The 15,883-nt window shown below is 31.5% G+C and overlaps 2 protein-coding genes and 1 non-coding gene across 4 annotated transcripts; all 3 read left to right on the top strand.

Moving 5' to 3' along the window:
• The first annotated feature begins 6,495 nt into the window (after positions 1-6,495).
• LOC111025069 (transcription factor bHLH25) lies at positions 6,496-9,348 on the top strand. Of its 2 annotated transcripts, none has more exons than XM_022302926.2 (5): positions 6,496-6,699; positions 6,933-7,015; positions 7,511-8,053; positions 8,211-8,564; positions 8,732-9,348. In XM_022302926.2, exons 2-5 carry the CDS (start codon positions 6,980-6,982, stop codon positions 8,804-8,806), a joined length of 1,008 nt encoding a protein of 335 aa, XP_022158618.1. In that variant the 5' UTR covers positions 6,496-6,699; positions 6,933-6,979; the 3' UTR covers positions 8,807-9,348. The 2 variants fall into 2 exon arrangements, with proteins under 2 accessions (XP_022158618.1, XP_022158616.1); XM_022302924.2 differs by having other exon boundaries at positions 6,497-6,699; positions 6,928-7,015.
• A 1,209-nt stretch (positions 9,349-10,557) lies between these two features.
• On the top strand, positions 10,558-10,631 carry TRNAV-AAC (transfer RNA valine (anticodon AAC)). Its single transcript has one exon. It is a non-coding gene; the product is annotated as a tRNA-Val (tRNA).
• A 322-nt stretch (positions 10,632-10,953) lies between these two features.
• Positions 10,954-13,587, top strand: TIN1 (tunicamycin induced protein). Its single transcript, XM_022302936.2, has 3 exons — positions 10,954-11,183; positions 11,316-11,666; positions 12,621-13,587. The coding sequence occupies exons 1-3, from the start codon at positions 11,058-11,060 to the stop codon at positions 13,434-13,436; spliced, it is 1,293 nt and encodes a 430-aa protein (XP_022158628.1). The 5' UTR covers positions 10,954-11,057; the 3' UTR covers positions 13,437-13,587.
• Positions 13,588-15,883: the final 2,296 nt, after the last annotated feature.

Genomic DNA, 15,883 nt, shown 5'->3' with positions numbered 1-15,883 from the left:
AAATTAGCAACAATTTAGTCCAACTCCAACAAATTTAACTTAATTAGGATAATAATAATAATAATAATAATTTTTCAAATATTATTTTATCAACCACTTAAAAAAGATTAATATAATTTTTCAATAGAGGAAGCATTATTATTGATACAAAAAATATTACTAAATTTTATACTCAAGATATTCAATAATAATAAATGTATAATATAAATTTCAAAAATTGTCGTAGATGACGCATGGAGATGAGACAAATTTGAAATTTGAAGTTTTTGAAATTTGAAAATATTAAGTATAGGTCTTTATCTCCTAGATGACCGAATTTTAAAAAAAAAAGTTTTAAAAAATTTGAAAAGATTAAGAAGATATTAATTACAAATGAATAAAGATTAGAGATAAGATAAAGGGATTTGAAAATGAAGTAGGAAATCGAAACCGAAACCCAATAGAATTGAGTTTCCTACAACATTAAGGAAATGGGAATAAGCTCATGCCTCCTATATATAAATGTCTTAATGTCTCCTAATTTTCATCATTCAAAACTCTGATCTCATCTTCACTTTGAATCAAAGTATTTAGTTGGTTGTTGAATCTTGTGTGAACAAAATATAATTAATGGAGCATCTCCGCGATCTTCTTGGAGATTCTACAGTGGGCATGTCAATCAAAGTCAAAAGTGGCATCGTTCCTGATCTTGAATTAATATCAATATCAATGGTGGAAAAAATCAGGCTGAAACTCCATGTAGAGGCCCAATACGATCATTTCCAAGTCTTAGGGGAACATGCTCCAACATTGGTGAGCCATCGCCAAACCCCTACGTTTTGCTTCGCTGATTACCAACTTCCAGAGTGCATCTTCAACCGTGGCATTCGCGACAAGACTCTGCAGCGCTTCCTATCATGGCAGTTCAAAGAGTATGAAGACTCCATTAACATACAAGCCATGACACACCAAATAATAAACCACTGGCTCCATGTCAAACGAGAAGCAGCTGCAACAGTTGCAAATCGTGATCATAATGACAATTCTAATTCTAGTGCATTTGGGAGAGTTTTTTCCCTTGAAGTTACGCTGCATTTGTGGAATTCAGTCATTCATTACGATTATGATTATGACGATGATTATGCTATGGTTCCAGCAAGCGAAGTTGGTATTGAGAAGATGTTAAAGACCGTAAAGTTTGATGAGATTGCACCAGAATCAACAACTACTTGTGTCATTTGCTTGGAGGAGATCACCAACCAAGATATGGATAGTGGAATGTCATTACTGCGGATGCCTTGCTTGCATGTGTTTCATGGAAGATGCATTAAGAAGTGGCTTAACAACAGTCATTATTGTCCCACTTGTAGATTTCAAATGCCTACCAATTCAACAAATTCTCATCAATAGATTTATAAAAAAATATAAAACGTGTTGTTTTTTAAATAGAGCATGTATTATGTTATGGATTTGTTTCCTACTATACACATCTTGATCTCATTCTTGTCAAATTTCAAAATTAGTTGTTATAAATATTAAATACTGTTTTTCTGACCAAATTATAACCTTCGTTTTTTAAAGAGTAACAGAGAATCAATTAGACACTCTCTACTTTTCATGTCATTTAAATAAAATATCACATTTTTAAATCCACCATCCGTAAACTTTATATATATAGCTTTTATAAACATTTTGTGTCAAAATTTGAACATCAACAAAAAGTAGTTTTCAAAATTTTGTTTTTATTTTTGAATTTGTAAATTTGAATGTCAACAAAAAGTAGTTTTCAAAATTTTGTTTTTATTTTTGAATTTGTAAATGTGAACATCAACAAAAAGTAGTTTTCAAAATTTTGTTTTTATTTTTAAAATTTGACTAAAAATTCAAATATGCCTTTAAGAAAGGTGAAAACTAACCTATGAAATAGTACCAAAAAAAAAACAATAACAATTTTTAAAAATAGAAAACTAAAAACCAAATGGCTGTCAAACGACTTCTTAAATATCTTGATAAAATTATGTTGTTTTTTTTTGTTTTCTATTTTTGAAAATTAAGTCTCACCTATATAGATCATCCAGTTTTTAAAAATTAAGCACAAATTCAAAAGTAAAAAAAAAATAGATTAACTTTTAAAAACTTTTTATAATTTTTTATATTTGAGTTTTAGCTAAGAATTGGAATATATTTTTAATAAAGGTGAATAATATATACCAAAGAATGTCGTGAAACCAAGCATAACTTTTAAAATTAAAAAACTAAAAACAAAATTGGTTATCAACCAATAGCGGCCTTGTTTAAAATGAATATAACTATAAAACTCTTTCTTTTTTTCTTTTGAATAATATATATTTGTTTTTTTCTTCTTTTGAGCTCAACATATGTATATAGAAAAGAAAACGAAATCTTGTTTTCTTCTCTAAAATTTGTGTTAATTTATTTATTATCTCTCATTAATCGATTGTAATCTCACCCATGGTGAAAGACTAGATTAAAACTCTTTTGGCGTCTAGAATTGGTTAGGATATTTCAAATAAAATGTTGACGAAAAAATTACTGAAAAGATATTTTATTGTTATGCTCTTATAATTAATTTTAATAAGGTATAATAATAATAATATATTTTAAGAATATTAGTCATGGAACAAAGAAAATCATAAAAAAGACCTTGCAAATATTTCCATTCAAATAAAAAATATTAAAGTAATTTGATGAGTGATGCATTTCAAATATTTTTTATGGTTTGGTGGTAATATAAAACATTTGATAATTTTAAAATTAAAATTTCAATCGAAAATATTTTAAGGAAAAACTGAATTTAAAATCATATATAATTTTAAATCTTAAAAGTTTATAATTCATCCGAGCAACAAAAATGATTACAAATCCTTTTTCATTCCTCAGAGGTTCAAAACGGATAAATTCAAAGAATTTATGGAATAAATTTATAGAGCAAAAGCTACGAAAATTTTAGGATTCGAGTCGAAAAAATATTAAAAATGGAATAGAATTCATCATTATTACTTAAGAGGAAATTTGAGGATGAGAAATTTAAAACAGTGAAGAAAATACAAATGGAATAAAATTCAAGAGCAAAAATAGCCATCGCCATTTCATGGAGCAAATTCGAGGATGGGAAATTTAGGCAGAGAAAAAAAAAAGTAAAAAATTATCCTCCCAAAGTTGGTTGCTCGATTTTGAAGAATTTGCGAAAAGCCTATCGTTTCTTTCCAATTAAATGGACCATAAAGTAGATCTCACGACATTGGACCCTCTCGCGTGTAATAAATTTGAACCATATAATAAAATAGATATCAACAAAATGCAATATACATGTATAAATTATGGTTTTCTTTGCCAATTTGAGTCAGGTTCAGACAGTTATATACGACCAGTTCTAAATTTGAATCTCCTCCCTTTGAAATATATGTTGTACTAATATAGTCTGATTCAACCAATAAACAGAAATAACCAATAAACAATTTGAAGTTTTTTTTGTCTTATTATAGCTAGTAATATTATTAATTTGCAAGAAATTAATTAGAATAGTGACGAAAAAGATCTTCACAATCTCTTCCTCAAACCTAATTTTAGAGAAGGGTCATTTTTATAACATCAATAGCCCTTGATTCCAACTATTGATCATATCCTTTTGAGGTACCCTCCATATATCTTATTCTAATTAGGGATGAGTTGTTGAATTAGGTTTAGAAAAATGAGTTGTAATCAAATAACCCTAGTTAGGTGGTGGATCTAATCTAATCTTATTTATGCAATATTTAAATTTGCTTTTAATCTTAATTATTTAAGATTATCAAAGTTTTTTTAGTACAATATGTTGGTAGGAGATCGAAGTCACGACTTTTTAGTTGGAGATATATGTCAATTATCGCTTAGCTATGCTCGCTTTGGTGATAAGATTAATACAAAAATATAAGCATTCTACCTTAAACCATAAATGCACAAAAACTGAATATATATACCTCTTTCTCCTTTACTAACCACGTTGCCAACCATACGTTTATACCATTATTAAAAAAAAAAACTACGAATAAAAGAGAGATAGAATCTAAGAGAAATAATTGAAGTTAATATATTTTGATTTTTAAAATAATAACCGGATAAAAAAATAAAAAACAAACCTACAAAACACAATTAGAAAAATACAAATGAACATTTTTCACTGTCAATAATCATTTGACCATTTTTCAAAATCAGGTGACAAATATGACACATACTATATAAATAGTCGAAAATCAAGGACCTAGCCCTATTATCCTCATCGACAGTTTTGATATCCAAAAATACGTGAATATGATATTTTTATATTATTATTAGTGACTAATTATGATATTTTTATAATTTAAGTGAGCTCGGGTTAAGTTAAATTATTATTAGTATATTTATATTCATATTAGTGACTAATTATGATATTTTTATAATTTCATTATATATTTATACAATATTAATATCGATTTATTTTTTATATTGATGTTGAAGCCACGTGTAGACAAGGATGAGGTGCTTTGTAAGGCTCCACGCCACCCTTTATCTTTGGTACCATTTGAATCTATATTATTTATTTATATAAAAAAATTTATATATAAATCAACAATTTGTTACAAAAGGTTACCATAGACAAATTCAATATTTCAAAATTAACAATAATCTAATTAACAATTTGTTCTATCCAGTAATTGTATGAACTATTAAGATTAATAAATTAAAATGCATGGATGAAGTTAAAACTAACACAAATGTAGACATAGGAGGATGAAATTAATATATAGTTTGATTTTAAATTTTTATTACAATCAATTTATATAATACAAAAATATAAATGACAACCACATTAGATTAAAAACTTCAACATTTTCATTTCTAGATAACTCAATTCAACTTTGTATAAATAAAATATATATTTCATAAGGTCTAATTAAATCTCCAAGATATTCCCACACTTCATTGTCAAAGACTTTCAAAGCCTAGATTAACTTGTGAGGTTCCTTTTAATATGAGCTGTTTGATTTTGAGAGCATGAAGAGAAATTAATAAATATATATAGGAAATAATTTATAAATCCTTTTATGGGGCCATCTACTTTAAAGAGTTATATTTCATTAGAAGAATAAAATATTTACCACATGTAAATCTTTATATTTTTATTTTTCATTAATGGAAAGACTTTCACACCAATATTAAGGGTTAATCAATATTTTTAAATATACCATATATCAATAAAATATAGAAAAAATGTCAACAAAAATATATTCAGTATGAATATAAGATTTAGGACCAGATACATTTTTTTTATCTCGAATTGGGTTCTATTGGTCCTTAAAGGCTTTGAAACTGATAGTCTAGGTCTTAGAGTTCTCGATTTAGTTTCTATTTAGTCTCACAGGTTTCAAAAATGACATTTTGATCTCCAAGTTCTTGATATTGTTTTTATTTAGTTTCTAAAGTTTCAAAATAGATACTTTTGTCTTTGAAGTTTGGATTTGATTTCGATTTGATCCTTAAGTTGAGTTGAGCATTTTTTTTTCTTTTTAACTTCGAGTTCAGCATTTGTTGACTTGATGAAAAGATAAGGTGATAGATAGTTAACCTACTAAAGAGAGTTTAAAGAGAATGAGAAATTTTTTGTTTGAATGCAAGGTCACCAACTTCTCCAGAGACATCTACAAACTAAGTTAAGAAAGATACCGTGAACCTAGGAATAATATTGTGACATGATGTCAATAATCTACACCGACATGTGTTAACTACATACCCATGTCACCTTTCGATTAAGTCAACTCAACTCAACTCAACTTAGGAATCAAATAGAATTTAAATTCAAATCTTAGTAGCCAAAAGTATCACTCTCCAAATCTTATAGACCAAATAGATACAAAATCTCAACTTTAAGAATAAAAAAATATCATGTTTGAAACCTCATAGATCAAATAGAACACCTAAATTCAAACTCCAAAACCAAAAATAGCAATCTTAAACTTCAAGGATCACATAGAAATGAAGTCTAAATGTCAAGCACTAAAATTGTAATTTGCCCCCAGATTTACCATTTACCACTTATTTAAGAGGGGTAAATTAAGAAATCAATTTTATAAATATCTTAATTTCTGAGTTTTTTTAATATAATTTGCGGGATGAAAAACTCGGACTCACAGTCTTTTAGTCATTACCTACCTTCTTTAACCACTTCAAGAATACTCGGGTTACTAGTTTCTACAAGTTTTTGTACCATTCATAATTTCTCTTATAAATTCAAGGTGTGAATCCTCACCCATAATTGGAGTAATACTATATTCCCACTTTTTTGGGAAATTAGACATTTTCATCTACATCTTTACTTTAATCAATCTTCAACCCATCAACCAAAATTTCAAAAGCTAGTTGGTGAAGTTGCCCTCAAAAAGTCCACAAAACAACAAAAAAATGAATTGCAAATCAACCATCATTTTGTCAGCCAAGAAGGACCCATTATTAGTTCTCCAAATCTTTTTCCTTTTTTCTTTAATCTCACAAGACTTTGTTTGATTTCATAGCAAAAAATCAAAATGTCTCTGATTCACATCGCTCCAACTCAGCCCGTGAGAAACAGAGAGCGACTATTAAAAAATCTGGCCATTGACAGGTGAACGATAAAGGTTGAAAAAGCTCTCCATGTCTCTTCCCTTTCTGAGGTTCGACAAATCCAAGCTTTTCGCCATAATTGAGGTGAGAAGAAGGAGCTTACTTACCCTTTTTTCCCATTTTGATTTCTTTGCCCTTTTTGTGAAATTGGGTTTCTTTATAAGTTTGTTCTGTAATTGGGTTTAATGGGTGCTTGGAGATTCTCCATTGTTATGCTCCTGGGGCCTGTGGGACTGCTTTTTCTGTCATAGCTTTTGATGGGAAGTGATGAAAATTAGGGCTGGTGAATTGACCCAGTGAACTTTTTTGCAGTTTAGAGGACTTTTTTGAGAACTTTTGTGTTGGGGAAGAAGAAACTTTTTGGATGGAGACATCATCTACGGTAGTCTTTTCTGAATTGGTAAGAGGATCTGATGAACAGAATGCTACTTTTGGAACTTGCTTGTGCTAAAATTGTTAAAGAATATGTTTGTCGCCTATCAAGTATCAACTTAATCGTTTGGATAATCTTTTGGGTCGAGTGGTAGTTTAACATTATATTAGAGTCCGATTTCAGTATCTATTCTATCTTTATGTCATTTCTTTTTCAATTAATATTGATAATCACTCGTTAGGTCGTTTTTTACTAATTTTCAAGTCGACGAGTAAAAGACATGGTAAGAGTATGCATACCGTAGATCAACTTTTAAGTTTTCCAATCGAGTTGTAGCAGCAACAAGTTTGGCATTTTTATTACTTGTTTAATTAATATTGAGAATCACTGGTGAGATGTTGTGTACTGATTTTTGAGTCAAGTAAAAGACATGGTAAGAGTAAGCATACTGTAGATCAACTTTTTAAGTTTTTCGATCGAGTTGTAGCGGCAACAAGTTTGACATTTTTCTTTCTTTTTCAGGGAATGGAGGAGAGTGGCTTTGTCAATCAATGGCACAAGAGCTCAATGGATGAGCTTGGAACGCTTCCATTAGCAGCAGCTTTTGGGGAGAATTTGCAGCATTCTTATGCTCAGGCAAATTTTGACCAGAAAGCTTCTTCAAACCATTCACACAATGCCATATTTGGGTATGTGAAACAGCTCAAAACTGATGGGTGGAGTTCATACCAAACATCTGATCATTTGCCAAACTCACAAAACATTGCTTATCCAACCGCATCTGTTTCGGCTTCCAACTGCACGAACCAAATGGACTTCACGAGGCCGAAAGAGGAAGTTGTGTGTCCTCAGAGTATCAGCAACCTCCCTTCTGATATGTTGATTTCTCAGGGCTTGTTTCGCCACCAAGGCCATATAACCAAATCCTACCATGGAACGAAGAGAACTGCTACAAACAGTAGATTTTCCCAGGCTCAAGATCACATTCTTGCAGAGCGGAAACGGCGAGAGAAGCTCAGCCAGCGGTTTATCGCTTTGTCTGCTATAGTTCCTGGCCTCAAGAAGGTAATGGATCTTTGTCACGTTGGATAATTTCTTTCTTTTGATAATAGCATCATAGGTTTTCCTCTTCCTGTCCAAGAAGTTCTATAATTTTTCTGTGGAAAGTTGGTTAATGAAGCGAAAAACTATTGAACTCTGTTATTTTCCTTGCTGCTGATAGATGGACAAGGCTTCTGTTCTTGGAGATGCCATAAAATACCTGAAACAACTACAAGAGAAAGTGAAAATACTAGAGGAACAAACCCGAAGGAAGGACATCGAATCCGTAGTATTCGTCAAGAAATCCCAAGTTTCTGCTGATGGGAACAACACATCGAACGAGGAGGATGAGCCACTTCCCGAGATCGAAGCAAGATTTTGCGACAAAAATGTCCTCATAAGAATACACTGTGAGAAAAGGAAAGATGTCATAGAGAAGACAATTGCTGAAATTGAAAAGTTGCACCTAACAATAGTCAACAGCAGCGTTATGTCATTTGGGAGTCTTGCTCTTGACATAACCATCATCGCTCAGGTATCTCCGCCCGCTACATAACCGATCTGATTACTCAGATATCTCGTGTCTCATCCTGTTTTCAGTGTCCAAAAGACAAAACTTTTAGCTTAAAATGTTACATCATAAACATATTTTTGTCCTTCAAAATGCCATGCTGTTCTTGAAACACATTCACCATTTTGCAGATGGGTAACGAATTCTCTTTAACGATAGAGGACCTCGTGAAGAAGTTGCGATCGACCTTCGGGTCGTTCCAATGAGAAGATAGAAGAAATCTTTTCAGCTCCACCTGCTGCTGAAAAGTTCCAAATAAGATTAGGAGCAGCCCTTGACCTACAGACACAAAATAAGAACAACCATATAAACTGTCCCTTTCTAAAGCCCGTATGTTTACAGGTCTGTGATGTTCCACCAAATTTAGACCAATACCCTTCAAGCAAACCAGTTGTGAGATTCACATTTCAGGTGGGTTTTTTCTTTCCTTTTTGCATGTTGAATCATGTTCTGTCACCTGCCTGTTACATTAGAAGTGATCTCACAGCTTGTTTGGAGGGTTTTTTCCCAGGAGGCTGCAAAAGGAAAAATGCAGCAAAATTCTGTGGTTTTTCCTTAGGGAAAATGGGTTTTTTAAAGTTTGTTGATCAAAACAGGCCTTTGTTTTTTCAGTTCATTATTGTTTTCTGTTTGATGTTTTAGAGGCATCCCATTGAAATGTCTTGGCCTCTTTTTTCAGTGACTTTTGTTTGTAATGCCTTGTTTGGAAGTGGTGAAATAGTTAAAAACTTTCTTTCTTTCTTCCTTACCTTTCTGTTCCTTTCTCGAGAATGCTACCAAACGGACCATAGGTTAAAAAAAGTATATATATATATAGTTTAGTTCATTGTCTTAATCATATATGATCTCCTAGAACTATTTCTATATTTTTATTTTCATTTTTTGTATTTTATTTGTAACGTATAACGTACGCGAATGCATACTGTCAGCCTACTATAGTAAGCTATTATTTATTCTAGGTTATAATACTATGATATCTTCATATAATTTGTATATAGAATTAACTAATTATATAGTTATTATATAATAATATATTTGATCACGGAGAGTCTACTTTGAAATTGTCCACTTCAATAAGGATTTTTTGACTTGTGATGCTCAATCATGAGAACTTGGAAGTATGAGTTATTGCTAATTAAAAATTTTGATTTTTCATATTCCTAAATCCCATCACAAAGATTATATTTCATTAAGATTTGCTAAGCTTTGTTTTCTCTTAACTCTCACTATCTCCTCAAGTTTGATTTATTGTTAATTAAAAATTACTATTTATTCTCAAAAGTATGCTCTTTGCAAAGTGCCCGTGCAATAACATCGATGAAATTTGAAGGTAGTGTTGATAATTTTATCTCAACAGGGTGAGAATGAATCTCAAAAAATAATAGAACTTTTTGAACCTAAAAATGTTTTTAGTACAATATTTTTATTAAAATTATTAGTTCGAATATTATTTATTCCTGTACTTCCATCTGTTGTTCATTTTGATCATTGTACATTTACAATATTCATTCTTCTGATTTATTTTAGTAACTGTACTTTCAAAACATACCTTTTGATATATGTACTTTTAAAAAGTGACAACTTTGTCCCTATTTGCAAAATTTTAAAATAAAAAATTTATACATAATGAAAATTTTTTAATACAAATTTAAAGCTACACTTCAAGAAATTTAGTGAGTAAAATGTCATGCTAAAATTTTGATCTAAATAACTGAGATAAAATTAGAATGAAAATATCAAAACGACCACTTTTTGATAAGGACTAAAACTAACATTTCAAAAGTACATGGATTAAAATGAATAAAACTTGAAAATATAGAGATTAAAATAGACGTTATGAAAGACATCATAAAAATAAACCAAATCTAAAAGTAGATTTAAACCAAAATTATTTAAATTACATTTTAATATTTACAATAAATAACATACTTTTAAATGAATATTTTATAACCGAAATGGTGTCGTGGTGTAGTTGGTTATCACGTCAGTCTAACACACTGAAGGTCTCCGGTTCGAATCCGGGCGACGCCAATTGTAACCCAAAATTTTTTTTTTCCATTTTTATCTAAAAATAAACAAACAAATTAGCCAAAAAAAATATATATCTATCCGACGTCGTTGCGAGAATTGCGGATCGTAAAACTGCGGGGCCCACAAATTTTTTCCAGAAACTTCCACACCGTACAATCCGAAACGCCCAGAAAACAATAAAAAAAAGGAAAAAAATCCTTCCAACAACGCCCACCCAATAACGTCGCTTCTTCACATCACTTCCTCGATTCCTATTGGTCCATCCCCTCCACGTCATCATCCCCCAAAATTCCCCCTTTCTATTTAATCCCAAATTTTTTATTTTTTGTGGGAAATCGAAGCTTTTGAATATCTACGAATTTTACCCGCAGGAGAAGGAGAAGGATAAATCTCTGTTTTTTTCGTTGTGTTCTTGCTTCTCTGATTATGGCTCTCCCCAGGCTGCGCTGCTTCTTCATGGCAGTTTTTCTCCTATTTTTTGCTGCTCATCGCTCTGTTCGTGCTCTGCATTCCTCTACTGATCTCAACCCCCCTTATCCTAAAGCCATCTCCGTGAGTAATTCTTCTCTGATTTTACCTTCTTTGTGTTTTTCTCGTTTAAATTTGGACGTTTGTTTGATGTGAATTTTTGAAATTTTGGGAATTTTGATTGTGGGTTGAGATTTTCTTGTTGGGGTTTTGAAGGATTTGAAGGAGGCGATTGTGAAGACGTTAGGGTTTCAGGCGGACGATTTTAAGGTCTCGGGGTTCGATCTCAGAGATGCGCAGGTCGGCCATTCGGTTGCTTATGAGTTCGATTTGGAGATTGATAACAAGGTTGTTCCGTTTAAGCTTTTGGAGGACGTCAATCGCTGGGAGTACGTAGATTTGCCCATTTTTCGAATTCAGGAGCAGTCCCCTCGACCTGGTGACGAGAATTCGTTGGTTCAGAAACGTAATCCTGGCTATGATTCGCCTGTTTTGGCTCCCTTTCAGCTCGCCGGACCTATGGAGCTCTGGATTCAGGATGCCGATGGCATGAGGGTTTCTTTGCCGGTAAGTAATTTCATTGCATTGAATGTGGTTCTGTTAATTGCTATATGTGATATGTGCCTTTGAGGATTTTAGTACTCCCATTTGTTTAGATTTTGTCTTCCTTTTAGTTATGGGTTAATGGTTGAACATGAACTGAAGCTTAGAATGCAGAACACGTATGAATTTTAACACCAATTTTTTCATTTTATTTATCTGCACATGTCTTGAGAGCTGAAGGTTGAAAGTTTTGGTTTGAAACCAGTCGAACATTTTATTTCTCTTAGGTTTAAACTTTAGACCCTACTTTTGGTCCAATCTTTTAAGTTCATTTTATTTGGACTCCTACACTAGTGAACATTCTTTTTTAACCTTAACTTTGCATAAGAAACTATCTTAGTTGGCCTTTTGTTCATTTACCTGATCACTAGACATTGTAGACAATGTTTTTTTGCTGAATTATTAATGACTAATCAATCAATGGTAAAGATTAAAATAGTTTTTATGCAAAATCTTGGACTAAAATTCAACGTCTTCAGAACAGAATGAGTATGTAATTTAGCCTTTTTGTTAGTATATACATGAGCAAGCATTTCAAAGATTAGGGGCATGTATGAGAAATCACTTTTCCCATTGTCAAAATCACTTCCCATCATGCTAAAATCACCTTCAATTGAAGGTATCACTTGGAGGGTGATTTTGGAAAATTAATTATACTTAAATCTCTTTTTTCAAAATCACTCATTCTACCCTCACTCCCAAATACATCCTAGATGTATTTGTTTATTGAGTGATTAGCAAAAAATTAATGGTGAAGATGGAAATAGTTTTTATGCAAAATTGAGGAACTGAAAGGAGGATTCTTATGAGATTTAATGACCCAAATAAGATTTAAAGCCTTTTATAGGCTTGTACTTGAAGCATATTCCTGGGCTCTGGCTGAAACTGAACTTCAATTACTTGGCATTGAATTTGCAGCATGATGTGGACGCTGGTGTGTTGAAGAAGGTTGTTTTGGCAGATGGAGCAGTTGTTACTGTAACTGGTGCTAGGTCTGTTAGCCTGCGCCACCCACTTGATCTTCCTCTCCCGCTCAACCGAACAGGGAACGGATTCGCATCTGGTCTTGTAGCCTTGGCTGAACGGCTTCGCCACATTTCCCGCACTCAAGCAACCCCACTTCTTTCCCTTCGTATCATTGGTCCTACCTCCCTTACATCATCTCCTAGCTCCAGCAACAGGCTCAAGCTCAAACGCCTTGCTCCCGGTCTCGTGGAACTCTCATCACCTTCTAAAAACATCCATGCCATTGAGTCTCCTTCCTCCGTCCATCTTCAAGGTGAGGCCCCCACCATTCTAACGCCCAAGGCATTCACAACTCTGTGGCCGATCACATCCATCAACGGCTCGAACTCGAACTTACTTGGTTTCGAGGCACTCCTCACATCCATTCTCGGCCCCAAGGCAGACAAAAAGGGCTCCTTCAAGCTGTTGAAGGCCAATGTCTCTGCCCAGACATTCGTGAAGATCGGTTTTGGCGTTGACAAGAAGGTGAAAGAAGGGGATGGGATCAACTGGGAAGGATTTCAAGAATGGAGGACTAAGCCTGAGGTTGTGAGGATGCATTTGGAGGTACTGGCGAAGGTCGATGGGGAGAGGATCATACCGGAGAGGGTGATACCCGTTAAACCAGTTATGATCGAGGACACCGCTGCACCTCACCTGCTACTGGGAAACATGACGTTGTCGAAAACTCCAACTGTTTACACCCCATCCGATCCATTCACCATTTAATTGCGATCTGTGTTTTGGTTTTGAAAAGTGTAAAGAATATACATAAAGTGGTGAGCATAGAGAAGTTTATGAATACTCCGTACAAATTATTAAAATGGGAAGTTGTATGCAATTGCAAATGCAACTCAGCTAAATTTAATCTCTTTATTCATTCTCAGTCTCTCATTGGTTGTATGAAAACATCAAACCATGTTCTAATCTTATTTGCATCTTGAAGTTGTAGGTATAGAGTTCAAATCATGCAATGGGATATTCTCTAGTATTCATTAGGGAAAAATATTTTTCAACTTTTTTTCCAGCCGCCCTCTCTTTCTTTTTCATTACAAACAAAGTGATTTCAAAAGACATTCTTTCTCTACTGCTTCATAATGATTGAATGATTGATAGGAATGGATCGTCTGGGCTTCCCTGCATCCGACCCGATCTCCAGGATCTCATTCAATAGATCCAACCCATTTTTTGGGTATCTCGAGGAGTTCGTCTCCCAATTCCTTTGCTCAACTGGCACCAAAGATCAAGAAGTCGATCTCGAAAGAAATATGGGTTACTTTTTTAATTCTCAAAGAGAAGTTGTAACTTTATACTTCTAATTTTATCAAATTGAATTCTAAATCTTTTGGGTTTTTTTTCCCTTAAATGATCTTTTTAATCCTTATGGGTTATGTTTTCAGTTTGGTTCAAAGTGGCACATTTTTAACCATGAAGATTAACAATGTAAATAAAAAATAAAAACCTTTCACAAAAGCACTAATTAATTGATTCTTCTCATAGCACTTAAAAATATTTTGTAAAGATTTTTAAGAATTTTCTGATTATATACCCAAATATTATAAAATTTTTAAAAATTACTTTTTATCACTCCAAAAACCATACCAAACTTATTTTAAGATTGATAGTTTAACTTTAGTTAGATATATAAGTTTGTTTACTCACAAGATTAGAAAATTGGCTATCCTAATTTGTTGAACTGACAAATATTTATTAGTTTAAAAAATATGTTTTAACTTTTAAAAAAGAAGAATAAAAAATCTCTTACTAAAAACAAGTACTTCATAAATTTATTCAATAAAAAATCTTTTATTTGTTAAGGTCTTCTTTCAAAATTTTTAACACTTCTGTAATTGTTTTTATTTCTCATTTCTCATTTTTCAAAAATGTCTCAAAAAAATATTTTTTATTTCATTTTTTACTTATTGAATAGATAATAATTATCAAAAAGTAAATATAACATGAAAATTTTGAAATTTTAATTTTCATATAATGGTTTTACTTTTTTTAGTGTAAAATTTTAGAGAATAAGAAACAAAAAATTGTTACCAAACATGTTTCTATTTCTTTTTTCAATAAAAAATAAAAAGAAATAACAAGAAAAGAAATACTTGCAAAATGCGATTTTATATTTATTGATTGAAAAAAAGAAAAGAGAACAATAAATGAGAATATTTGCTATTCTGTTTGTAACTTATAAAATTAAGTCTAAGCAATTCCTTTTTTCTTTTGAAATTTCTTGCACTTCAATATTTTATTTTCATTTAGGAGCTTCGCATAAAATTTCATTTTGGTTCATAAATTATATTTAATTTTTGCTGTACATCTAGTAAATTTCTTTATAGCTGTTTTATAGCACAATGTTCTGAGTCAGATGTATCAAATTTGGTTGGTATTTTAAAAAAAAATTATTTTCATATGTTTGGCTAAAAAGAACTGTGGCCAAATAATTAATTTCCCTTTAAAAAATTAAACATCTAGAAGTCTTTTTTTTTTTTTTTAAAGGTTCCTGGAAGAAGAATTTTAGCTGTATTTGTCCGGACATTCACCATTAAAAAAAAAAAAAAAAAGTTTATGTTATAGTATGAGTGCATTCCACATGTAAATATAGCTGTAATTCACTTCAAAGTTTGATCCCAAAAGAACAAAAAAAATTATGATAAGAGAATCTGTAAAATAATTTTCCATTTTACTTTGTCACCTTAAAGGAAAAAAAGCAAAATATTTTTTAAATAATGTGAGTATAGTTGAAATAATTAAGATATTACACATTTATCAAGGTTTCTATCTAGAAGAAATAAACGGAGAAATTAAAAGTAAATACAATAAAAAAAATATACGAATTTACTTTAAAAAAACTCTAAATCAAAGAAAAAATCACAATTCAGCAGAGAAAAAAAATTTGTATCAAATCTTTAAATCACTAAACATAAGTATACCAAACTTTAGAATGAATAAAATTCAAACCATAAGTCTCTTGCACAAAAAATAAAAAAAAATAAAAAAATAAAAAATTATCAAGATGACTCAAAATATGTATATTTGGTTAAATGGGAGGGTCAAATGTTACCCATCATGATCATTTGTTATATATCTAATTTACCGAGCATATTACACCGAATGTGTTTGGTATGCAATTTGGATTCTGTTTCTTATTTTTAGATTTATTGGATCAAATT

The sequence above is a fragment of the Momordica charantia genome, assembly GCF_013281855.1.
Source record: "Momordica charantia cultivar OHB3-1 chromosome 4 unlocalized genomic scaffold, Mcharantia_2.0 BLBB01000004.1, whole genome shotgun sequence".
Lineage (NCBI taxonomy): Eukaryota > Viridiplantae > Streptophyta > Magnoliopsida > Cucurbitales > Cucurbitaceae > Momordica > Momordica charantia.
Note: the sequence above shows the minus strand (reverse complement) of the source record. Positions and strands in the feature narration are given on the sequence as shown.